We start from the raw sequence: 24,977 nt of genomic DNA, 5'->3' as shown, positions 1-24,977 counted from the left end.
CGCACGGTCCCTATTGTGGCTGGGCGTCCTTGTTTTCCTACATGCTTGTACTCCTGAGTCTTGTTGTTTGAGGCTTCTGTTTCTTCTGACAATCTACAGCTTTATGGCCCGCTTCTCCACAATATAAACACAAGTTTTGTTCAAACCGTCGCTTCCTTTCCTCAGCTGTGAGGGGTTTGAAACGTACCGCATCAATTTGCATGGGTTCAGGATCTATGGAGTGATTCTCTGGACCTTTTGAAAATGTAGCAAATACTCCATCATTTCTCCAGCCTGATCGTCTTTCTTGTCGTAATTCAAAGAGGCGGTTGTCACAAATAATTGCCTGAGATATAAGTTCTTCTAAAGTATCCGCCTTAGGCATGGTGATCAATAAGTTCTTGACATCATCTCTCAGTCCATATCAAAATCGTGTCATGAACGCCTTATCATTCCAATCAAGATCACATGTAAGCTGTTGAAATTCTGCAGCATAGATTGCAGCAGAACGTGATCCTTGTCGCAGATTTTGTATCTTTCTTTCAGCCACTCTTTCTCGATCGCTATCTCCAAATGCAGCAGTAAGTCTCTCTATGAAAGCCTCTAGGTCGTACAATATTGGAGAATCCTTCTCCAATAGTGGAGCAAACCAAGAGCGAGCATTTCCTAATAGAAGAGTATCTATGAAAGCAACCTGGGTAAATCCATTCGGATAACGAGAAGGATATAAGCGTAGGTAAAGCCGTATTTGTTGCACAAAACCTCGGAAGTTGGCTTTTGTTCCGTCAAACTTGTCTGGCATACTCGCTTTTGGTTCTTTCGTACTAATCCTTGAAGTATCCATAGGGGTCGTATGTGACACATGTCTTGCTTCTCTCAGTCGAATAATCTCTTGTTGTAGGCTATGAATTTCGCGTCTAGCTTCTTCGGTCACTAGATCAATTTGAGGTTCTTTACTTGGATTGCGAAGAAATGCAATCTCTTTTCGTACACTATTCATAAGAGCTTGAAGATCTGCAAGAGTTGCCACTCTATTGTCTACTTGTGGAGATGCACTGTCTATGACCTGGTCTACTTCCATATTTAGAGAATAGATGGATTAAAATTTTGAGAGAAGAAGAAATTACTAAGTCTCTTGGAAAAAATTGTAGCACTACCTGTCACTAAAACCTACTCGGAGAAAAGGAAAAAAAACACTAAATGATTTCAGTTTTAGAGGAGGGTAATCCGCAACCTCTAAAAATGCCTCAATGCTTTCGAGAAGAGGGATAATCCGCACTCTATCAAGAAGACAAAGTTCTGAAATCGATGTTAACAGTCTTTTTTACTAGCTATCCTAAACAAAAAGAAGGAATTAATATCAGTCCAAGAGAGGGTAATCCGCAACCTTTAGAACGCTCAAGTATCTCCAAGGAAAGGGGTAGTCCACTCTCTGCCTCAAAGAACTAAGCTCTGATATTGTGATTGAGAAAATATCAGTTTAGAGGAAGGTAATCGGCAACCCCTAAAGCGCTAGAATACCTTCAAGAAGAGGGGTAATCCGCTCTCAAACAAGAAGGATTCAGCTCTGATATTAAGATAAAGGTAGTCTCGACAAACTGTCACGGACCAAAAATACAAACAAGAAATCTAAACAAGAAGTTCAAGAAGAAATGACAAGAACTAGATTATCAGATGAGTACAAGAGCAACGCCAAGAGAATTGAGCTAGAGCTTCAAGAGATGTGTTGTCGAGACTGAAGAACTCTTCAGCCTCGACTCCTATATATACTACTAGCCTATGGTTCTAAGGAAGCGCATCAAGAAGCTTCCCAAGAACTATGAAGCTTCTCGAGCAACTACCCAAGAGCTAGGAAGCTTCTCAAGTAACTTTCTAGAATCTACTAGAATATTCTAAGAATCTTCTAGAGCCTTCTAAGGGAATCTTTAGGAAATCTTCAAAGAATCTTTAGGGAATTTTTAAAGAATATTCTAAGAGAATATTCAAGGAATCTTCTAAAAGTTTCTAAAGACTTCTTTCTAGAAGATTCTAGAAACTTGTCTCTAGAAAGGTCTAAGGACTATGTCCCTAACAGATGGTCATGATCCATACCGTCCATGCAAGGAGGAGGAGGAAATATTGGAAGATCAATATCCATACCTCACAACGGTGTCATACTATAATTACTTACAGTATGTAAAAATTAGTGAAAACATGTAATATGTTTATAAGTCTTAATGTGAGTTAGAATAGTTAGTATGTTAATTTAAAATGAATTGAAATAAGAAAAATTATTTAGAAGTTAATCTAGTTTGATCATAGAGTTTATATTATATAGGATTTAGATAGTTAGTATAAAGATTAAGGGAAGGGAGGAGTTAAAAGATGAAAATATAACTAGAAGGAGGTTTATTGGGAAGGATGAAAGTAAGGCATGGTTGGATGAAGACAAGGGGTGAAGAACTTCATCCCTATTGGTCGAATACCATGCCCAATGGGCTTTGAGGAGGCTGCCCGAGGCCATATTAGAAATTAGGGTTCCTCTTTCGAGGCCATTCGAACTTTTGAGGCTAGAATCAGAAGGTTTAGGGTTTTGGGTATAATTTGGGTGAAGATTTTGTGTGATTTCGAGTTTTTATTGAAAAGATATGAATGTTCAAAGATAAGGTGTCAATTTCGTACCTACTGTCACTTCTTTTGGGCATCACATACAAATACGGAGAGCAACGGAAGATCGGCGACTGGATTTGGAGGGAGAATTTTTTCGGCTACACATTCTACTTACTGTATAGTGAATTCTAAGATTGAGTGAAGGAGTTATGAGGCGTTGAAGATAGCACTTGTAATTCGAAGGCAGTAAGTATATTGTTTTGTTGCTAGTTATGGGTGAAGCCATATCTTGAGTTTCTGGACGAATTTTTGGCTCAAAATTTCCACAAGTGTGTGTAATTGGGTTAAGAAGCTTTAGATCAAAGTTTCATAGTATTTGAATAATTACTTTGTGAGATATGAAGGAAGTTGTACACGGGTGTAAAAAAGCTAGGGTTTGAAGCTACAATTAGGGTTTTGAAGATATCACAAGATCCAAGATGAATTTACGGTTGAATTTTGGTGTGGTAGTTTCTAAAGATATATCAGTACTCCATGTTAAATTTGGAATTTTTTAGACGGTTAGATCGTAAGTTATGAGCTATTGAACTTCGGGAAAAATTCCTCATAAGGATATATAAGTTTTTTATAACACCTTAGGAAGTATTTTGGTGTTCTTTGGATTTTAAGGCTTGTATATTGATGTAATTGCTCCAAAGGAGAGGAGTTTATATATATATAATTGTTACCCTTATATTTCAAACTTGATTGAGTATTTAATGACAGCCAGAAGCCCAGCGCTTTCTTGAGGCAAACTCTCTCTACCCCGACAACAGTTGGAGCACTTTTGTATTTAGCTACATCTACAAGACTTGATATTACATTTGCAGTTAGTGTTCTTGCAAGACATAGTGCACGTCCAACACTACGACATTGGAATGGCATCAAATATTTATTACGTTATTTAAAAGGTACTGAAGACTTGGGATTATATTATACAAAATCTGTAGATCCAAAATTGGTTGGATATTGTGATGCAAGATGTAAATCTGATATTGCAACAGCTAAATCTCAAACAGGATATGTATTTTTAAGACATAGAGCTGCAATATTATGGAAATCAGTGAAACAAACAATAACTGCAACTTCATCCAACCATGCAAAAATTATTGCCTTACATGAAGCATCTCGAAAATATATTTTGTTGCGATCAATTGATAAATTTATTCAAACAACCTGTGGATTTTCATATGATGATTCTCCAACTATCTTGCATGAAGATAATAGTGCTTGTATTGCACAGATGCAAGTTGGTTTCATTAAAAGCAACAAGACAAAGCATATTGATCCAAAGTATTTTAGTTATATTCATGACTTGATTACTAATCAAGTACTTATAATTAAGAAAATTGAATCTACAAATAACCTTGCTGATCTCTTCACCAAAGCTCTCCCATTAAGCAAACATCATTGACTTACTTATGGCATTGGTATGCGGCGACTTGCTTTTCTTGAATAAAAAAGTTAATGAGCTCTTTAAATAATTAAAGAAAATGATGTTATACTCTTTTTCCTTCATCTATGGTTTTGTCCTTAAATAAAATAAGGTTTTCTTAGATAAGATTTTAATGAGGCAACAATTCTTGATCTTACAAGATCACAGAAAAGTATAGATCATAAATCTATATAAATTTTATATTATGTAAATATTATGATGAGCAAGGAGGAGTGTTGAGATCATTAAATGTAGTCGACGCTCTCCATAATATTTATTGTAGACTATAGTAATTACTGTAGCTACAGTATTTAGAGTCTAGTGGAGAAGTATTGTTCATCCTCTTATCTTCTCTTTTCTTGTGTACGAGACACAACCAGATCAATAGATTTTTGTGTGTATGACTTACTACTACTCTTGTGTGTGTATGACTTACTACTACTGGTGTGTGTGTATGACTTACTATTACTCTTGTGTCTTTCTAAACATTCTCAACAAGATTCTTATGCAATGTTCATTTGCAGCCTATGCTTTAGCCAAACAATAGTTGAACTCTTTATTGATTAATCGTTCTACAACTGGAAACTTATAATTAAGAATAACTAATTGACTCACACCATAGGCTGAGTATGCCTGCAAGTAGTACCTAAGATCAAAGCATTTTTCAAGGTTTTTGAAAATCCCCATCTTCTTGAACATTGTTGTATCTACACAAGATCCAAGCCTACCATTGATTAGGCTGATGATATGGCAGTCAAGGTCACAGATGATCTACACATTCACAAAGTTTGAGTTTTAAATCTCATAATGTCTGTTGTTTTTCAAAACATTGTGGTATGATGTTAGGCGATGTGATATAGAGATAGAAAGAAGAGAGCTAAGGCAAACAATGTGATTTTTGATATTTGACGCACCCCTCTTGATATTCTGATTTCAAAATCACCCACCTCACAACAAGACAACAGGATAGGTGATTTGATGAAGTATTAAGTGAAATTTCAAAATATCACTGGATACTTCAAACAAATATCACCCAAAAAGGCCGCATAGACTAGTATCAAGAGTACATGCCTTAACTATGAACTCCCAGTCTTTTAGCTAGACAAACACACTAATAAGCCATGAAAATATGAATCAACCTTAAGATTGAGCAGCTCAACATATACAAACGACCTCGAGTATAAAACTGTGAATCGAATTGCAGCGTTTAATTCCCAACCCGAACTGGTCGACACAGCATTCAGGCAGGGGGACCGGGAAAAAACTGCCACTCGCACTGGATGCATATTCATTTGTACAAACAAATATTAACTACTCCTAATATCCTAAAACTCAAACCCCAGCTCACCCTATAACGATTTCCTGAAGCGTTGTGGCAGATAGAATCCTTAATTATACAAGTCGTCTTCGTCAGTTGCTCCTCCAGCAAACGCAGACACCGTCCCTGCAGCACCATTTGCAGCAGTCCCGGAAGCAGTGGCTGGTCGTTCTGGAAAACGGAACTCTGAACCAATGCCTCTAGATTGTTGCAACGTTTGGGCAAAAGCTTGGTACTTGCGGATGTCGGCATCACTAACACTCCTGCGAGCGAATTTCATGGACTCTTCAAAGTGCGCTGCTTTGATCTCTGACACTTCATCGGTATCATCCTCTTCCATTGCTTCTGGGTTCTCAGCTCTCTTTTTTTCCTTTTCAATATCCTGCACAGAGGCATCGGAAATCCAAGTCTTAGGGAGAGACGTGGAATGAAATTGCTAAAATCTCAACAACAAATCTAGGAATAAGACGTGCAAATCTAATTGAAATAACAAAGCTCCAGAGTTGTCCATATACATACTTTTTCAATATTTTCACGAATTGCGTATTTACAAGCCCGTTGACAAATTTCGGTGATATCAGCACCACTGAAGCCCGTAGTGTGGCGAGCAAGTGCCTCCAGATCGACTTCCTTAGCAATGGGCGATTTGCGCAAACATGCTTGGAAGATCCGTAACCTGGAAGCTTCATCAGGAAGTGGGATGTAGATCAGTTGGTCCAATCTTCCCGGTCGCAATAGGGCAGAGTCAATAATATCAGGTCGATTCGTAGCACCTATAATGAAGACCGTTTTCTTTGCATTCATGCCGTCCATCTCTGTGAGCAGCTGGTTGAGTACACGATCTGCTGCACCACCGGCGTCACCGCCGCTGCTTCCTCTTTGAGTAGCAATGGAGTCGAGCTCGTCGAAGAAGAGCACACAAGGAGCTGATCCTCGGGCCTTGTCAAAAATTTCTCGTACATTGGCCTCGCTCTCTCCGAACCACATAGTCAAAAGCTCAGGACCTTTAACACTGATGAAATTAGCTTGACACTCGTTGGCAATAGCCTTTGCAAGCATTGTCTTACCACATCCAGGTGGTCCATAAAAGAGGACTCCCTTGGAGGGTGACATACCAAACTTCTCAAACTTTTCGGGGTGCTCCACTGGATATTGCACAGTCTGGGAATAAGAACACGCTCTGAGTGAAATACATAGAAAGCTTAACCATAAGCTAGAGGTAACTACGTCAGGCAAATCAAGACGAGAAAGGAAAGAAAAAGCTTTTCACTGGTGACATCAGGAAAAGAAAAAATAAATTGAAAAAGGAATATACCTCTTGGAGCTCCCGTTTAACATTATCAAGGCCACCGACATCTTCCCAGGTGACATTGGGCACCTCAACAACTGTCTCTCGTAGTGCAGAAGGATTGCTTGTACCCAACGCAGTCTGGAAGTGCTCGTTTGTAACTGCCATAGAATTAAGGATTTCAGCATCAATGGAATCTTCCTCCAGGTCAATTACATCCATCTTCTCTCTAATACACTGGAGTGCAGCTTCGGTGGCCAACGCTGCCAAATCTGCTCCGACAAAACCATGAGTCTCCTTTGCAACTTTCTCAAGATCGACGTCTTCAGCAAGCTTCATATTTTTGCTGTGAATACGCAACACCTCCAGTCGACCGACTTCGTCAGGTACTCCAATGTCGATTTCGCGATCAAATCGGCCAAACCTACGTAAGGCAGGATCGATACTGTTAGGGCGGTTGGTAGCGCCCATTACAATCACATGTGCACGAGACTTCAAACCGTCCATCAGTGTCAGCAACTGAGAGACAATTCTCCGCTCCACCTCTCCTTGAGTTTTCTCCCTCTTGGGGGCAATGGAATCGATCTCATCAATGAAAATGATGGCTGGAGCATTCTTCTCGGCCTCCTCAAAAGCTTTCCTGAGGTTGCTCTCACTCTCTCCCGCTAGCTTTGACATAATTTCAGGTCCATTGATAAGAAAGAAGAACGCTCCAGTTTCGTTAGCCACAGCTCTTGCGATTAGAGTCTTCCCAGATCCAGGAGGACCAAACAGAAGGATTCCTTTCGGTGGCTTCACTCCAATAGACTTGAAAAGCTGGGGGTGGCGCAGTGGAAGTTCAACAAGCTCTCTGATCTGTGCCATCTGGCGACGGACTCCTCCGACATCATCGTAACCGACCTCATTCAAGCGCTCCTCATCCTCCCTCCTCACAGGCTCACCCTCGCAGAAAATTTCCGTGTCGGGTGCCACGATACAGTATTCAGCTGGATCGGTTTCGATAATTTTGAATTCTATGCTCCTCATTCCTCCACGAACCAGGAACAGGTCCCCTTTACGTACTGGTCGGTATGCTTCCATAAAGTAAGCTGTAAATGAAAATACACAAGTATAGCTAATTGGTAAACTCTGGATCTGATGAGAACATCTCTACACAACCACAACAACGTGCAGTATAGATTATTAAAGTTTGTATTTGAATAAATAAAGAAAGAAAAGGAATAAGAAGAAGAAGGTGAAGAAGGTGGCTCGGGGTTTACATACGTTTGAGATAGGCATCAAAGATGTTGCCGGTAACGCCTTCGACTGAATCGTCCAAAGGTAGAACGTGGATACGCTTTCCATACTTCACATCGGCACACTGGTGCACAGAAACGACATCGCCGAGGCGCACTCGAAGGTTAGCCCGAACGACTTTGTTCATCCGAATCTTTGGCTCCTCGCAGGTCTCATCCGCCAACACAATGCAAACAGTGTCTTTCCGTTTCTTGCCTTTGACCAGGACTGTGTCGCCTCTGAAAAGCTGCAACTTGTCCATGGTCTCTGTGTTAAGAGCAACGACAGAGTTGTCATCGTTCACAGCCTCATCCACAATCAAACGATTGGCAGCTTTCTTACGTTCAAGGATTGCAGATGTAAAGTCTCTCTTTGTCCCCCTCCTGCACCCATTTCATAGAACAATGAATTATTAACATGGTGAGAATTAGGCAAACCGTCGCTTAGAAAGCGACACTTGCTGTGACAAGATCGTCAAGAATGCAGCAATGCAACTGCAAAAAATTTAAAGGAAACTGATGGATTCAACTTAAATGAAGCCACGGTTAGTTCCTTTCCTAGCCAACTAATGACTTCTTCAAATGAAAACAAAAATTGTATGCTCTGAAAACACAGTTCAAGTATCAAACGGCATGGTTGAGACGGAAGAGTGCTATCCGAGGCTAATAAAGAAGTGACAACCAAGAGCATCAGACCCATCCATTCCCTAACTGCGTTGTACCCTAACCCTAAAAAAAACTATCGTCAATATTGTCAATATAAACCCTCCGATCCATAGTGCCGCAATTCTGGAACAATCAATTGACGAGACACAAAACTGCCTCTGGCGAGGTGAACGCAAACACATCACAGGAGAACTACCGACCACGGACACGAACCATTCAAAATTAACCGCTGATTACGTATGCTTCCCAACAGACAAATCCCAGGAACTCTCATTGGCACACGCCTTTGCAAATGCTCAATTAGAAAAATAAACGCCGCATGCACGGAGACCAAAACACAACCTTGCAAATCACTCAACCACACGATCGAGTAATTTATCACAACAAGCAACCAATACATACTACAACAATAATCTTCAACCAAATCAACATGAAACGTCCAACTTATTAGGAACCTACCCTTCCGGAGCAGGAGGAACATCCTCAGGCTTCGTGCCAGAACCAGAAGAGGCCATCTTTACACAATCTCCCAAACTCCACCACCTTCTTCTCTTCCAGCAAACCTGCACCTGGCTCACAAGAATACCTGATATTCAAATCCCAAACCTCTCAAACCCTCATAATGCAAATACTTTTAGTCGTTACGTATCCGATAAGACAGCCATGGGGCAAGTAGTGCTACGTGATGCTTCAATACTTGTCAGATAAATTACACGCAATGCAGACATCCCAACCCTTCAAATAGCGTCGGGGGTCACCTCGCGCACGTCACGCGAGATGCAAGCAAGATGAAGATTTGCAACGTGGAACACCGCCTTCCGGCCTACTAACGATCACACATATGTAAGATAGAAGCCCTCCTCGCGGCAACTTACGAGTGATTGATTCGAGTCAGTGGTAGACCAGCTCGACAATTGCTTGAAGAGCCTCCAACCTTTGAACACCACCCGACCGCGGTCAAAGACCGGATTGCAAGGCCACCAAGAGCTCTCAGTTCCAGGTGCAAGCAATCCGGAGGGGCGGACACCGCAATGACACTGGAGTAAAGCCTCAGTCCTTCTCCTTTCGTCTTTTAACTTCGCAAGTTCATCGCGTCGCTCCCTGTCGTTCTCGTTGTCCCCACTCCATCACGCCTGATGATTGTATTTGTGCAGTAATCTTTTCCACGTTAAAATAAGACGAAACTTTCTGGAAAAAGACAGAACCGAACCGAAGTCGGCTCAGGACTGCTGAACGCACTTCAAATCGCAGCCACACTCATCCCTTCCAGTTACAAAAATTGTGAGCTCAGTTTCGGAGAACAAAATTGCGGATGATTGTTACGAAGCTTCAGATATTCTGTGCGGGGATTTCACTTTTTGTCTGTGTGCATAGAAGTTTAGCATGCGAACTGAGGATTTGTATTCGAGATAGTGAGGGGAGGAAGACGCCGCGGCAAGAGGTTCCGCAAAAGCACGCAGACACAGAAGCGGCGCCATGTCGCATCCTCCATATTTAAAGCTTGGCCGTAGAAAGAAGTGATGGACATTCTGGCGCCGCACTCCTCTTTGTGCTGTGTGCTGTAACAGAACGGGGCCATGGTCGACTCGGACATGGCAACGGGGCTTCCTCCATCGCCACCATTCTTCGGAGAGGGGAAGCCAGTATGAGTAAGCCATGCACCAAGAAGAGCCGTCGCCTCGCAAAGAGCACCGCTAGGGAGGCATCCATTCAGCATCGATGAATGAACTATCATCTGTTGGAAGAATAACATATGAGTGGCGGTTTTTTCATCCAACGTTGTGCTGCACTATTATGCGTGGTGTTTGGAAACTATGCTTCAAATGCGGTTCTTCGAGTTCTATACGTGCAATTTCGTTTCGCTTGATTTAGATAGGACGATTGTGTGTTTTTTGGAATATACATTCATATTTTAAAGTTTTAATTAAATTTGTATAATTTTAAGGAATTGTTAAAGGCGCATAATTTTGAGGAATTGTTGCTTGCATTACAATTTCTTATGGGATATTGTGGAGAAGGTTGGCCATTATTGCATACTTGCTTTCAAGTGGAGGAAGTATTGGGAGTGAGGATTTAGTGTGTATACACAAGTAGAGAGTTACATAAAAAAAAGTGAAATTAGGTACAAATAGAAAACAACAAAGAAGAGTTGGAGTAGACATAAGTAAAGAGCATCAAGGGAAGAAAGTGGCATGAGAGAGCACTAAGAGAGCAAAAGTTGAAGAGAGAGCCTAAGTGTACCCACATACATTGTGGCCTTAACAATATATGGATATTACTTTAGCAACTATCTAATTTTATTTAAAGATATAATATAAATCTATTTTATAATATTTATTATAATTTTTTTTATTTTACTTTATACCTATATTCAAATTTTGTGTCTAATTAAATAATAATAATAAAATCTATCTACAAAATTAAAAATATGAATATCCAAATATGTGTCATGCATGCTGAACACTATTATGCATCAATAAAATACAAATAATGAATTTTTTTGTAAATAAAGATTGACATATACAAAAAAATTGAGTGTCAAAAATCATCATCAAGTATGCAATCAAATATTCATTAAAAATATATTCTTAAGGAAATGTGAAGTATCTAAATACAACTCAATCATGCTATCTCTCACTCCACAAAGAGAGAATCTAAAAATGCAAGTATGTAGAAAAAACTCTAAACTTTACTCAATGGCTAAATTACCATAGACAAGCAAAATCTTACAACTATGAGCTTTCTCTCTTAAAAGCACTTACAACACTTGATTTAATAAGATTATCAAGTCAAGTAGACTTCTCTACATCAATCATCAAACCTTAGTTGATGTTAACAAGGTTAACTAATATGAAACACTAAATGAATAAAAAAAAATCTACTACACTAAAATAGACTAAATCCATTTGACATGGTTTGGCATTTAATACCATATCATATAACAAAATCAATAAAGATTGTATCATGTTTTTATTTATTTTTCTTTTCAAATAGATATTTAATTCTATTTTTGATAAATTAATAATATTAGTACCATCAAATATGTAGAGTAAGTAATTCAAGTTAAGAATCAATCTTCTTATCATAAATCTAAGCATAATCAAGATGAATAAAATTATGATAGTAGCAAAATGTCATTCAATATTCGTATTATATTCTTAGAATAAGATGAGTGTGTGTTATTTTATTTTTCATTTTATGATTATATTTTAATTTTCATATAAAAAATAATATTTTTATTTATATTTAATGTTTTCATTTTTGTAGAATTTTTTCTTTATTTGATTTGGATTTAGATCAAACAATATGTAATTATTTGAATCTTATTTACACATATGTTTTATGACTTTTTTTAATATTTATTTTATTATGATATGTTAATCTTGTCAAGTTACCATGGTAATGTTATCAAAATATCATTTAAATCCACATATAAAATATAAAAATATTTGAACTGCATGCTTGAAGTCAATGTTTTTTTTCTTCCTTTACTTCCTTTAAAAAATACCATTTATATATTTATAGCTAACCTAATTGTCAGATGTTACTTAGTTAGCATCCTGCAAATTGTTGTGATAAACTTGTTCAGAATTGAATTATAAAAATCAGTATGTAGGTTGAACTGAAACTATAACTTTCAAAATGTACACATACATAAATATTTTAAATTTTCTCAAAAAAATACTGCAATTGAATTCTTTTCCGTACATGTAGCCCACTTAATGTAATTTCAGATTAGGTTCTGATTGTACATATTACTCACAGGTCTTCAGGTTAGTTTGAAACCATGTTATTCTTCGTGCTTAATGTTATGTAATTACACCAAGAAGTCATAGCTTTTTATGTGAAAATTTAAGTCTTTAAATTTATTGTATGAAATCTTGAATTTCCAAATAATATTGGAATGATCAAAAAATAACTGTGAATTTTTAACAAAGCTTGGCAAAAATAAACGAAAATGACTATGAGTAAAAATAACATGAGTGCAAACTTTTTAGTTGCAGTCAATCTATCAACATCAATTATTGTTGAAATATGATTATTTGATCAAGGTCATGTAAATAAATAAATGACATGATAATTATTTATATTTTATTTACCATAATTAAATGATGGATCAGGATACTGTAAATCTTCTGCACAAAGTAGATTTAATGCTAATTCGACCATACTCATGTTAATATTCATGAATGAAAAATAAATAAATAAGGAAATAAATAAATTATAATGATTATATTTATGTGTATGTGTATCATATGTCTTGACATTTTATTTTTATTTTTTATTAAGCAATAATGACTTATGTGGTTTGTAATCAAAAGTTCTTCAGCAAAGTTGTTTTATATTCTATGTTTACTATTTGTCACAATATGAATTTTTGTGATTTGATAGTTTATAAGTTTTAAATAAACACAACATTTTTTGAGTAAGTCATAATATTTTATTGTAAATTAGATATGGGTATATGTGTGTGTGTAAATACACTCCAGAATAAGGTAACATCTTCAAAAATGCAAAGAATGGCTGGATGTTATTTAACAATAATAGCACAACAGAAATTAATAATGATGATATATTTCTTATTTTTATTTTTTGATACTTGAAATGAAATTAAAAATTAAAATATCAAAGAAAAGTATTTTTCAAAGCCATTTAAATTCAACTTAAACACAAATTTACAGTTTTACCATTCCTTCTGAACAGCAATTGATAAGAAGTGAAAGACGTTGGACTTAAACTTTAAGGTAGATCTTAAAAGCTTGCTACAAGTTTAGAAAATGAAAAAAAAGTTTTCTTCTATGTCATGCTTTTATGAATTTGTCAAGAAAATAATAACATATATTTATTTTTTCATAATAAGTAATTGAATATATTTGATGATGATGCAGTTTTTATGCAAACTAATTAAAATGAAGTATTTTTTAATAAATAAATAAATACTGTTTATGAACAAAATTATCCGAAATTAGGAAAGTTGATACACATTTAAAAAATCCACTTTTTATTAATAAAAAAATTAACACTTTGACCTAATTTTTTGTTAAGAAAGTATATATTTTTGATCGAATGACAAAATAACAAATTTTCTTAGCAATTCCAAAGAGATTTTCATGGATTCTAGAACCAAGTGCGAAAGGAAGCTTCAGCAACGAGGAGTTGAGGACTTGGAACAGGACGTGGGAAAGGGACCTGGTGGGGCAGGAGAGGAAGGGAGGAGGCTCAGATCTTCTTCGAAACCAGGAGGAAGAGCGAGCGAGGAGGAGAGACGACAGACATCGTTTGTTTGTTCGTTTGGGTGTTTGTTTGTATTGTATCGTAGGCCATTCCTTCCCTTCCCTTCGTTTCTACACTCCCAGCGATGGCGGAAACGTGCAGCTCGTAGGGCTCCGCTCTGCCATTGCCTCTCTTCGCCTCCCTTCCTTCTCGCATTATCCCTTCTCCCCTATCGCTTCTCGCTTCTCTTTTTCTGCTTCCATGCTCGTTCGGAACTGGCTATTATCGAAAGGTTTGTGGTTGTAACCGTTTTTATTTATTTATTTTTATTTTTATTTTTTATATATTTATACTTTTTTGGTGAAATTTCTTTTTGTCATAGGCTAGCTTCGAGGATTTTAGAAGCGGGAGATAATGGCGTTTGTAGTATTGTAGAGTTTTGTTTTTTTTGTAAAAAGAAAGCTTTTAACGTTAGGTGAGTTGAGTGAAGTATTTTGGTCCGTTTTTTGTGCGTCGGAGGGATTAGGATTGAGGCGTGCGGTTAAGGAGGAGGTTGGGGGTTATTATTGGATTCGATTGGATTGGTTAGGCCGTTGTGGTTCGTGGTTTACAGAATCCGAGAATGCTTAATGTGGAGAATACGGGTGTAGAAGGCGAGGATAATCCTTACGACATCTTGGAGGTTGATCAGGTTCTTGAATCTCACTCGAAGAGGTTTAGGCGCAGGGAGTCTGATCAAGAATTTTCCCCGGCTTTAGAGCAATCCAACCGAAGGAAGAAAGCTAAGCAGGTGTGAGAATTGGCGTTACCGATTCTTTTTCTATTATATATCCTGGCTCGCGACTAACTTCTAAAATTGTACTCGTCAAGTTAAATTGTAAGGAGTGCTTCTGTCCTGAGGTAGGGCAAGGATAAACGCATTCTTTCTAAATTATTAGACGAATCCAAGACTCTCGTGCACGTGAAAATACACGTAATGTCCACTTGCCACCGATGTGTCTCAGCTACAATGCGACGTATGAAAATTATTCCGTATTGGTGTCAGCTTATGAAACTCAACGTCTTTCAGCACATTAAATTCAATCTAACATTTCAAACTCGACGTTTTGCATTAAAGTTCACAAAACTGGAGCATTTGTCATGTGCTTTATTTCAGCCGCATGTTAGCAACGCTTTGTAATTACGGCTTGCGATTGTACTTGATTCTGATAATGCCGCAGCTTGTACTTTTATTTTCGAGATTGAAATTCATTTTCTTAAGTTGATAATTAAACGTGATTGGACTAGCCTTTTGAACTTCAGTGGAATTGTCAACGTCGTTCGAAGTTTGTATCATGAGAGGCTCCTAATAGCCTCGAACTGCTACTGAAAACTTGCAATAGAACTCAAGGTCATCATTTGTAGGGATTTGTACTCGGCGTTCCACAAGCTGTCAATTTGCGATATAATGAATGTTATAGAGGGAAAATTTTAGTCTGTAAATTGGACCAATCGATACATGATGTATGACACTACCAGGATGCTCTTGGCTGGTCATTTTTACTGTAGCGCCATTGTAGATGACTACTTAATGGACCTGACGTGATGGTGTGGCATCATGTACAGACAGGTGGTTTCAGAGAAGAGATGGCGCCGCGCGGTACTAATGTAAGCAATATTTTCCTCTTTCTCATGAATACTTAAAGGCGACCTTAGAATTTTTCAATCTTTTCGATTGGTTTTGTAAATTTCTGCTGGTTTGTAGATACAACATCGCTTCAAGCCAGAGCCTTTAATATCTCAAAATAATACAAGAATTGAAGTAATCCACTAATTATTTTCATGTACCTTCTTTCATACATCTTTCTCTCTAACTGTTCAAACTTGCGAACAGATATCTCTAGGATTTTACCAAAAAATAAGTAGAATTTATACATTTACTTTTCAGAATCGAAATTTGGCATTGAATTTTAGAAAATATCTTCTGCAATTAAGAACCTGAGAAACATCTTACTGTCCTAGCGAATGGTTCTCATGCAATTTACTTTTTGTATATTAGTGCGTGAAGCATGTCTTGCAATGGTAGTTTATTTACCTGTGCGGCAGAATCTTTAAGGGTTCTGGGTTACTGGATCCTCCTGCGAAGAAAAGATGAAATACAACCTTGATTCTAGCGGACATTGTTGTCGGCCTTAGTTTCTTAATCTTACGAACCGCGTCCACGATCAGATCCTTTTTCCTGGAAAGTTGTGCTAGATTTAATGTCTCTTTGAGCTTGTCTCTCTGCAGGTCATTGACGAGTTCGTTGCGGTTGAGGAACTTCATGCGTTAAGCCCCAAAGATATGAGCTCTCTTCTACAGGAAGAAGAGTCACTTGTATTGAAACTAAGCTCTGCAAAAGGAGTAATATTAACGGTAAGCGCTCTCTCTTTCGATTATCTTAAGGATGCTGATAGTTTTAGCATGTATCCTCTTTCGTCTAGATTTTTTTGTTAATTTTGGGGGTAGTGCTTCTGTCGTGGTGAAGAATTTTTTTCTTTGAAATTATTGCTACTGCAAATGCATCATAAATTCTCCTAGGCTTACATGTATCTTTTTATTGAAAGCGTAATTAGTTGAACGATATTCAACGTCAAATTTATTTCTACATGTTTTGAAACTTGGTGCCATGAAAGGCACATACCCAAGTCTGGTTGTCGTTATTCATCAAACTGATCATGTATGGTCATTGATGAAATGATAAAATTCAATTGAGACTATCTGTCTCTGATTTGTCAGGAATTAGTTTGCTTAGTCGATGGTCTGTTTGCAGGTGGATGTGGAAAAACTAGCTAGCTGCCTTCCTTTACATCTTATGGCATGTGTTGCTTCCAGTAGCAACGAGCCACGGCTGCGATACTGGCTACGTTCTGTGCGCTTACTTCACACATTGAGTTCCTTGGCTCATGGTTACCCTAAACTTGCACAGGTATGCTGTCTGAATGAACTTTGAAAGTTCTCTCGACAGATTTTTCGTGGTTGGTCGTCCGTTCTTTGTAAAGTTCCTCAATCCTTATTTTTCACTTTGTCGTCGCTTTAGATTTTTGTTATGGTTCCAAATTTGTATTGCACAGAAAGAACCCTAGCAATTAGTCTGTCGTAGTTGTGAGTTTCATGCCTCGTCGAGTCTCTTACTGCGTGTCGGTCCTTGTGGATATAGTACGCCTAATCCCATCTCTTCTGACGCACTATCATGAGAGCAGCTTAATTTGCTATTTAGTTTTAGTGCTTGACTCTGTTCATATATCCAGATAAGGCGTAAAAGCTGACGGTATATACTTCATGCTTTTGGTGATCCAGGTACTGCTACAGGACGTGAAGATAAGAATGCAGATTCTTGATCTTGTCACCTACATGCTTGTTGTTTTAGCTAATATGGAACAGGTTACCATCTATCTTATTTTCCACCTCATGAGTATTTGTTGATAACTGGGTTGTGTTTCTTTCTGTTTTATGTCGCATCTTGTTGTGAGGTTTTTTGGATTAAGTACTCAATTTTTGGCAACCTAACATATGGTTGGGTTTTTCTTTCGCTTCCTTGGCAAGGCGTCACTGGCTATCTCCTTGTGATGTATCGAGCTGGTCAAAGTGGTCTCATTACGATGAAAGCTACAAGAGTTATGCTGTTTCTGACAGATCCTTTGTAGCTATGTTTCAGCTTCTGTGTAATCTATTATTGGTTTTGGTACATGTACAGGAGGGTCGAGGTGGAGGCTTCATTGCAGTGCTTCACGCTGCTTCAGTGGCTTGTAGTTTATACCTGTTAATGGCTTTTATCAGCCATGATTGGTTGGACATTGCCCATGTCCTCCTTGATCACCCAAAGGTACATCCACACTTTGTTATTTACGGCGCAGCGTTGTGTAGTTTTTATTATTTAGATACATAAATAGATAGATAGATTGTCTTTGTGTTAAACAAGGACGGTGAGAAAATTCTGTCAAATTCCATCCTGCACATGACATATGATCACAAGAAACAGTCGAGATCTTCCTGATTTAATGCCCTTTTAGTTTGATTTCGTATGCTAAAGTGCGCAGTATCTGTTGTTAGAAATAGTTCTTTCTTTCAGTACTGAGTTGACACTTGTTTTGCGCTGCATCCACTTCCGGCGGTTTGCGATCAGGTAGACGTCTTCATGGATGCCGCCTTTGATGTCGTCAAACGAGACATTGTCCTTCTTCAAGTGAAGTTGCGCTCTCTCAGTATCAAGCTCTCTGCGAAGAAGACCACATTTGAATCTGCAGAGCGCGTAGCTCAAGTGACTGCATTGCAGTGCGAAGCATCACTGCAAGTGCTTCAACATCTTTGTGTTGCACCTAATTTTAGGGATCAAGTACTTGGTCACAAGGTCAGTTTTTCTTTTAAGTTTTTAGCGAAGTTCTAACTTCCAAATGTATAGCTCCCTCTTTTTTTTTGGCTTTTTAAAAAAACTAAATCAATCACAAAAACAATAATTTTAATCTCAATGTAATTGCTTCATAGTCCTTTCACGAAGAGTGCTGATTCCTGTCTTTTACTTGCTAACTGCACTAGGAGCTTTGCAAAAACGGTGGCATCTTGAAATTAGTTTTGGCAGTATTGAAGCTGCAACTTCCGCCTGTATTTTCAAATTCCAAATCCCTGAAAGCAACCTTCTCTCGCTCTAAAGCCAAAGCTTTGGTCATGGTGAGTACTCGTGACTACATTACTCAAGGGTGCTTGCGTGCTGACTTTCTAGTTTCTGTCACGTCTTTGTACTATCACGTTGTCTTTGTTGATATTCATTCTAGCATATAGAATAATGTTGGCAAATGTTTATATATTGCCATTGTAAACCATTCTATTTAGATGGTATTGCCTAGCTGCCTGAATAATGATTTTAATGACCTAAGGATAATTTATATTTTGGCCCCCTTTGGAGCTAGTTTAGCAATCAGCAGCTCTTGAGCATCCTGTTTCCGGAGGCTGATACCTGAATGTGCCTCATTGCTGTGTCAGATGTTGACATTCTGCGAATCGGAGCAGTGCTCATTCTTGGATGAAGTGGCTGCTGAACCAAATGCCATGCAGCTTGCAGAGCAAGTTGCACATGAGGTAAGCAATCCATATCTCTGTGCAGTTTGTTGCGTGACATTGCAGGCTTGCAAGACGAACAAAGCCCTTAAATCTCAATTGAATCATTGTCCATTGTTCGTCTCTCATAGCTCATTGGAAGTTTAAAAATTCATCATGGGCTAATGTTTTAGTCTATCATCATAACCCATGAGTTGCACAATCGAGAATCTCAGTTCAGAATGTATATTTGTGCGTACTTCTGATTGAGGCTATTTAGCGTTTTACCATTTGCAGGTACTTTTGTTAGTGAAAGGTGCTCTGCTGGAGGACCCTAGACTTATCGAAGATGAAGAAGAAGAGAAAAAGAATCCCATGGGGTTTATGCACATCACTTCTTTGCGCCTAGCTGACATATTCTCTGATGATTCGAATTTTCGCAACTTGGTGATGGATCAAATTGTGAGTGGATTCTTTATTAAAATATCTTTTGACAGACTCCAGGTCCACCATGATAACTTGTTTTTATAGGATTGATTGTCGGCCAGTTTAACTAATGATCCTTTATTGAGCTTTATGTCCTCTATTTAACTTTCAAACTACGATCTGCGAAATTATTCTGCAATTGATCTGTTTTCCACCAACATGTGAAGTAGCGAAACACTTGAACTTGATCGATGTTTTTTCACTTTTTGCAGGCTCCTGATTTGGCATCTGTACTAGCAGTTCATCCAACAAAGTTTCAAGAACGTTGGTGTGGAGGTCCTGTTGCTCGAGAATTGGCAGTAGGAGAGCAGGATGCATCGTTGATATTTGACCCGTTTGAAGCTGCAGGAGATGCAATGGCAGCTGCTGCTAAGGTTGGTGCAGGCGTTTGTGTTCAGGAGGAGCCTTGCAATCCCCCAGACTTCCAGATCATACCTTTGGCAGCTACTGCTCATCAGACTCGGGCAGCCTTGTTGGTGAAATTGTTTGCTAACTTTTTCTGTTTCAATGCCGAAGTTTGCCCAGGTATGCTTTCATCAGAATACATGTTCTCTTCAGCACAACTCATCCTTGGATCAGATTGGATTGTATAATATTTACAAGCTCTAACTAAAGATCTTTTGCATTATATACGTGGAAATCTTTCTTCGACTGAAAGGTCATCCATGGTTTCACACAAGCTCTTCAGAAGTGTGTTCCTTAATCTTTAAGAGACTTCAAAGACTTAGTACCACGAAATGCTTGCTGGCTCATTTCGATTATGAGTACAACCGTTATATCCGGATGCTGTGTTTTTTCTTGCAACTCAGTTCTGGGCAACATTCGCATAGAGTTTCCTGGGATCTGTGTTGGCAAATCTGTTGATCTACATTTCTTATTAGCCTGTCAATTCGAAGATCTTTTCAGGTCTAAGTGTGCCAGGACTGTATTGGCGTTATTTATCATCACTAAAGAAGGTCCTTCTTAATGCAGCTGATGAAAAGGACCGGTTTATGCATACGTTTTTACGATACCTTCGCGAAGGACCTTTAAATCCATCTCATCCCTTATTCTTTTTAAGTTATGAGCGTACAGCTGTTCGAATCTGTGAGAATCTCCGTAAGTTTCTGTCCATGCCTTTGATGGCAAGTCCAGTTATCAACTTCTAATCTTCAAATAAGCTGTTGGGTTGATTTTCCAAACCAGATATTCAATTGGTTTCGGTTCTTACGTTACATTTAGAACACTACCCTGTTGATAGCCTGTCAGGGCATTTCTTAATTTCCTGGAAGCACCAGTGAAGGATGTAGTGACCTTGACCTTTGACCTATTCGAATAGGTTCATTCGATTACATTGTCACGTGTACCACTTAGAGCCTCTCAATTTACAATTTGGTGTGCCGATTGCAGATACGCTGTATGACTATGTGCTGACTCTAACATCAGATACGGTAGTGGATGATGATCTCGTTCTAGTCAGGTAAAATTTATCTTGAAATGGCCTCCAAGATTTCTTCCTTTCAAGATCTTTGCATTGAAGGTGATTGCAAATTTTTAACACCTCCTGATGAATTATTCCACTTGGACGGAAGGTTCTCTTGGGTCTTTAGTTCTTGGAATGGCCGTTAACTTGGTAATAGCTGTTCAGCGTGCTGCACTTCGATAAGGACGGCTTTTCTGAACAAAATGAAATCAATTTCTTTTGAAAAGTACTTTCTATATCTGGGTACTGTTGATTATACGCATTTTCTGCGTTCGATTATTTTCTAATCCAGTGTATCGGTTTTAATGCAGTGACTTTGCAGAGGCTCTTCATCATCAAATGTGCCCATCTTCCGTTAGTGTCGCGGTATGTTCTTCTTTACCGACGCACCGCTTTCTACTTTGTACGTGCTTCAGGATGTAACATTATAACGCATTATAACGCTTACAGTTCATAAGGTGGCAAGAATCAAATAGCTAATTCAGAATCGACTCATTAACAGAATCTCTTAATATTACTAGCCTTATTTTGGCGATTCACAAAACATACCAAATTCTTGCTGGACCTGGTTCTTGTAGTTGCTTAATCCGGGCAGCTATTTGCTGAGTCAATTGTAGGGCTGTGGATCTGCATCAGACACAAGATCAGATCAATTATCTTCAGTGTTCCAAGTTCGTCAACAACCCAAAAGTTTGAATTGATTCATGTAAGAAGACTGGAACCAAAGTAAGGCCTACGTAAAAGCACCTAAATTCTTAACGAATCATCCTAAACCCAGCCTACAGTGCCCGGTTAAGGAACAGCAAATTAATAACCCACATTGAATACTCTTTGGGATGCATGCTGATATTTAGGTCCTGCCGTGAGTGAGCAGGATGCTCCACTGATGAGCTTTGTCCGTGATGGACACGAACAAAAGCTGTTACAATGGAAGAATGAGCGAGAGCAGTCAGAACGCTGGAATCGATTGGAACAGTCTAGGCAGTCTGGCAATGACGAAATGGCTGGAGCTGAAGTTGCAGTGCAGGCGTCGAATGAGTCGAAGAAGACCGAGATGGACGAACTAGTCAAGGTAAACTGTGCGGGTTATCTTCTTAAATTTGGAGCTAAAGCTGCACATGTACATTGCATTGCTTATCATCGACATAACTACTTAATGGCCTAAGGAGCCAAGCGATTTTCACGTGTTCTTAGTACGGAGAGTAGGTGTTTTTAGAACTTACGCATGCCAGAGGCAGTAATATGGCTGATTGAGTCTTCAGAATGCATTTGCGATACAAAAGTCTTCCTCACCATCGTCTCGCATAAAATCCTTGAGACGGCCTTACCACTAATGTGCCGATATTATTTGCGTCTTTATTATTTTTTGTGTAGTATGCATCATATTCACACTTTTAATGAAGGAGCATACGTCTGCAACAGGATAACAAGAGGGTTGGTCTTTCCTTAGGGGAATGAACTGCCTTTTACTATCAGCTGAGGAAACGTTGGTATTTGCACAATTTGCCTGGTCCTTAAAGTTGCCTGCGGAAAGTGAACAAAGTCTGTTCAATAATGCTTAAATGGACGTCATGCTGGGTGCGCCTACTGAAGTTCGACCTTGTGGGTCATTCGATAGGTGGAGGAAGTTCCACATACTTCAGGAGAAGCTACTGGGCATGAGATAGAAACTACTCCATTCGCAACGATGGTGGTGAAGTCGGAAGGTGTGGATCAGCATTCCATTCAGCATGATGGACCCTCTCAGGGTGACGTCATTGCCCTCCAGCACGTTTCGATGAAGTTGGAGAACCAGAAAAGTGAGATAGAGACTGAAATTATGGTGGTACATGAAGAGGGTGAATCGGGAAGCGCCAATTTCACAGAGCATGAGGATGCAGGAAGAGGAGAGCAAGAAAGTGAAGGGGTGAATTTTGGTGGAATGGTGACTCCAGCGTCAAGAAGGACCAGTAGGGATCGGGAGCCTTATAGCAGCGAACATGGGGATGAATCTCAACCCAAGAAACGTAAGAGGAACATTATGAGCGATCAGCAAGTCAATGTGATGGAAGCGGCTCTTCAGCTTGAGCCAGGAATGCAACGCAGTCCAAAGTTGATCCAGCAATGGACGAATCATCTGAATTCAATTGTAAGTGTGTTTGGGTACTTCCCCGTATCTTGGTGAACATAATATCTCGTATCGTCTGCTAGATGTCATTAAAATAGAACGTTGATGATATACTATTGTGGTTAAATACTGTGCTTGTAGCTTTTTTGAGAAAGATTTGTACCGTTTTTATCTATTTCAGGGTCCGGAGGTAGCATACCATCAGCTAAAGAACTGGTATGTCATGTGATGACACATTTGCTCTCTATTAGAGTCGAAAGTTACACTTTCAGGCTTTTGACTTAAGAATAAAGTTGCCATGTTCTCTGTTGCATGGTCTGCTGCTTGTGAGACGAGACGCTTCCACCAGGCACTACATTCATATGGTGTTAGCGTGGAAAATATTGACTTGCATAGGTTTTGATATCATAGTTTAAGCTTTCTCGGGTCTTTTGGTCTTCATAGTTTTTGTAAGGGTGGCGATTCAGAACCTGATAAAGCCAGAGACTGACGAGTAAAGGAATTTACGAGTCCCAGTCCGTAGTACCATCTCATTCATTGATTCATCCTGGAGTATGTTGTTGAGAATGTGCGAGAAATTAGCTCTTGACCTCACATTCTAGTGGGATGTTTCATCGTGGGTGGGTTTGTTTCATTGCGTGGAACTTTTCTTACTCTGAAAGTGCTGTATTTGTACTGACAGACAGTTGGTTTGCTGCAGGCTAAATAACCGAAAAGCCCGTATAGCTAGACAAGAGCGTGAAAAGCAGCGCCAAGAAGAAGGGGATGTCCTTGTGACTCGATCTGAAAAGTCCCGCCGTGCTCGATCTGTGGCCTCGGATGACATGGATAGTCCTGCTGAAGCTTCGTCTCGATTGAAAGATTACGATATAGATCAAGGAGACGCGATTCCCCTAAAATTATCCCTTCAAGTTTCCAGAACACCCTCAAATGCTGGTAGTGATGGCGAGCCTCACAATTCTAGTAGTAGTTTGGTCAAGTGGAAGGTTGGTGATCATGTGAGCTTGCGAGGTAAGGATGCCGAAGAAATGGCTGTAGGAATTGTTATCCGAGTAGAAGGCTCCTGGCAGGGACATATTCTAGAGGACGAAAGTCTGTGCTTAGTGCAGGTGTCAGAGCTTAAGGTAGCCAGGACCACGAAACTCCCATTCCCTTCATCGAAGGCAGGTTCTTCGTTTGAGGAAGCTGAAACCTTACTGGGTAAAACTGTTGCCACCTGGGATACCGAGCATATGTGTATGGTGGCAACCACGTCTACACCATCACTCGTCTAAAGAGCGGTAAACTCTACGTCATGAACCCAGCTGTTCAATATCCTTTTTTGTACATGGTTTTGTGCACATGACATGTACATATTTAATAGATACAGCTTTGGAATGAACACAGCTTGATAGACACAGCTTTGTGTTGTGTAATATTGTGACTTATTTTGTCTTGAGAGCTGAAGGTTGGTTGATTTTATACAATTCTTTAGTATATATATATATATATATATATATATATATATATGCAATGAATTTACAAAGATTGACCTTTAAACATACGTCATTGAACCCCGTATTGAACTTGTCTAGCCTTTGGACTGTGGATAGAAAACAAGACATTGTGGATCATGGCATGGCGAGTTTGATTGCTTTGGCAGAACACCTGGCCAGCTTGTACTTGGTGTTTTGATGATGAATACCACTAAAATAGATGATCATTCACATGGTGGCATTCAAGCAAATGGTTTCAATGTCTCTTGCTGTCTTTGAGCATGGATTGTGCTTGGGGGCAATGGGTGGGGGAAAATTTCACCCTTGTGTTTGCAGTCTGCCTTTTATAAAGGAGTGCATGGGTTTATTTGGGGTATAAGAGGTTTTGAATTTGCTTCCTTGTAAAGTGATTCATTGGATTTTCTTTCTGTATGGCTGTTGCATTATGAGACAAGTATCTTCAGTTTGGCTCACCACATGCGTGCTTGTGGCCTAACAAGGTGAGTGGGCAAACCAAGTAATTCTAAACAAGACCAAATTGTTAAATTTAATGAGCATCGTCTACAAACTTTCATCCACAACACATCCTCCCT

General features: G+C 39.0%; 2 protein-coding genes across 10 annotated transcripts; one reads left to right on the top strand and one right to left on the bottom strand.

The window, feature by feature from the left end:
* Positions 1 to 4,573: 4,573 nt before the first annotated feature.
* Positions 4,574 to 10,217, bottom strand: LOC112286283 (cell division control protein 48 homolog A). Of its 6 annotated transcripts, none has more exons than XM_024528035.3 (7): positions 9,464 to 9,708; positions 9,048 to 9,157; positions 7,912 to 8,306; positions 6,676 to 7,736; positions 5,880 to 6,521; positions 5,391 to 5,742; positions 4,574 to 4,813 (listed from the first exon to the last, which is right to left on the bottom strand). In XM_024528035.3, exons 2-6 carry the CDS (start codon positions 9,101 to 9,103, stop codon positions 5,431 to 5,433), a joined length of 2,466 nt encoding a protein of 821 aa, XP_024383803.1. In that variant the 5' UTR covers positions 9,104 to 9,157; positions 9,464 to 9,708; the 3' UTR covers positions 4,574 to 4,813; positions 5,391 to 5,430. The 6 variants fall into 6 exon arrangements, with proteins under 6 accessions (XP_024383803.1, XP_024383802.1, XP_024383804.1 ...); XM_024528034.3 differs by having other exon boundaries at positions 4,574 to 4,749; XM_024528036.3 differs by lacking the exon at positions 4,574 to 4,813 and having other exon boundaries at positions 5,158 to 5,742; positions 9,048 to 9,151; positions 9,464 to 10,217.
* Positions 10,218 to 13,867: 3,650 nt separating this feature from the next.
* On the top strand, positions 13,868 to 24,290 carry LOC112286282 (nodulin homeobox). 4 transcript variants are annotated; one of them, XM_024528030.3, is made up of 19 exons: positions 13,868 to 14,094; positions 14,416 to 14,592; positions 15,408 to 15,449; positions 16,071 to 16,196; positions 16,594 to 16,749; positions 17,121 to 17,204; positions 17,518 to 17,646; positions 17,947 to 18,171; positions 18,357 to 18,488; positions 18,801 to 18,896; positions 19,152 to 19,316; positions 19,553 to 19,865; positions 20,313 to 20,438; positions 20,730 to 20,799; positions 21,114 to 21,168; positions 21,677 to 21,874; positions 22,421 to 22,930; positions 23,091 to 23,125; positions 23,610 to 24,290. In XM_024528030.3, exons 2-19 carry the CDS (start codon positions 14,425 to 14,427, stop codon positions 24,181 to 24,183), a joined length of 3,204 nt encoding a protein of 1,067 aa, XP_024383798.1. In that variant the 5' UTR covers positions 13,868 to 14,094; positions 14,416 to 14,424; the 3' UTR covers positions 24,184 to 24,290. The 4 variants fall into 4 exon arrangements, with proteins under 4 accessions (XP_024383798.1, XP_024383797.1, XP_024383800.1 ...); XM_024528029.3 differs by having other exon boundaries at positions 13,925 to 14,094; positions 14,453 to 14,592; XM_024528032.3 differs by lacking the exon at positions 23,091 to 23,125 and having other exon boundaries at positions 13,925 to 14,094; positions 14,453 to 14,592.
* The last annotated feature ends 687 nt before the right edge of the window (positions 24,291 to 24,977 follow it).

This window comes from Physcomitrium patens, chromosome 9 (assembly GCF_059467195.1).
Source record: "Physcomitrium patens ecotype Gransden chromosome 9, ASM5946719v1, whole genome shotgun sequence".
NCBI classification, from domain to species: domain Eukaryota; kingdom Viridiplantae; phylum Streptophyta; class Bryopsida; order Funariales; family Funariaceae; genus Physcomitrium; species Physcomitrium patens.
Note: the sequence above shows the minus strand (reverse complement) of the source record. Positions and strands in the feature narration are given on the sequence as shown.

Coding starts and splice junctions, on each gene's coding strand:
- LOC112286282 (XM_024528029.3), top strand. CDS start 14,064: ATGCTCGTTCGGAACTGGCTATTATCGAAAG. Junction 19,866..20,312: donor CAATGCCGAAGTTTGCCCAG/GTATGCTTTCAT, acceptor TTCTTAATGCAG/CTGATGAAAAGGACCGGTTT. Junction 21,169..21,676: donor CATCTTCCGTTAGTGTCGCG/GTATGTTCTTCT, acceptor GTGAGTGAGCAG/GATGCTCCACTGATGAGCTT.
- LOC112286283 (XM_024528036.3), bottom strand. CDS start 9,103: ATGGCCTCTTCTGGTTCTGGCACGAAGCCTGAGGATGTTCCTCCTGCT. Junction 8,307..9,047: donor GTTCCTCCTGCTCCGGAAGG/GTAGGTTCCTAA, acceptor AAATGGGTGCAG/GAGGGGGACAAAGAGAGACT. Junction 7,737..7,911: donor CTTTGATGCCTATCTCAAAC/GTATGTAAACCC, acceptor TTTCATTTACAG/CTTACTTTATGGAAGCATAC.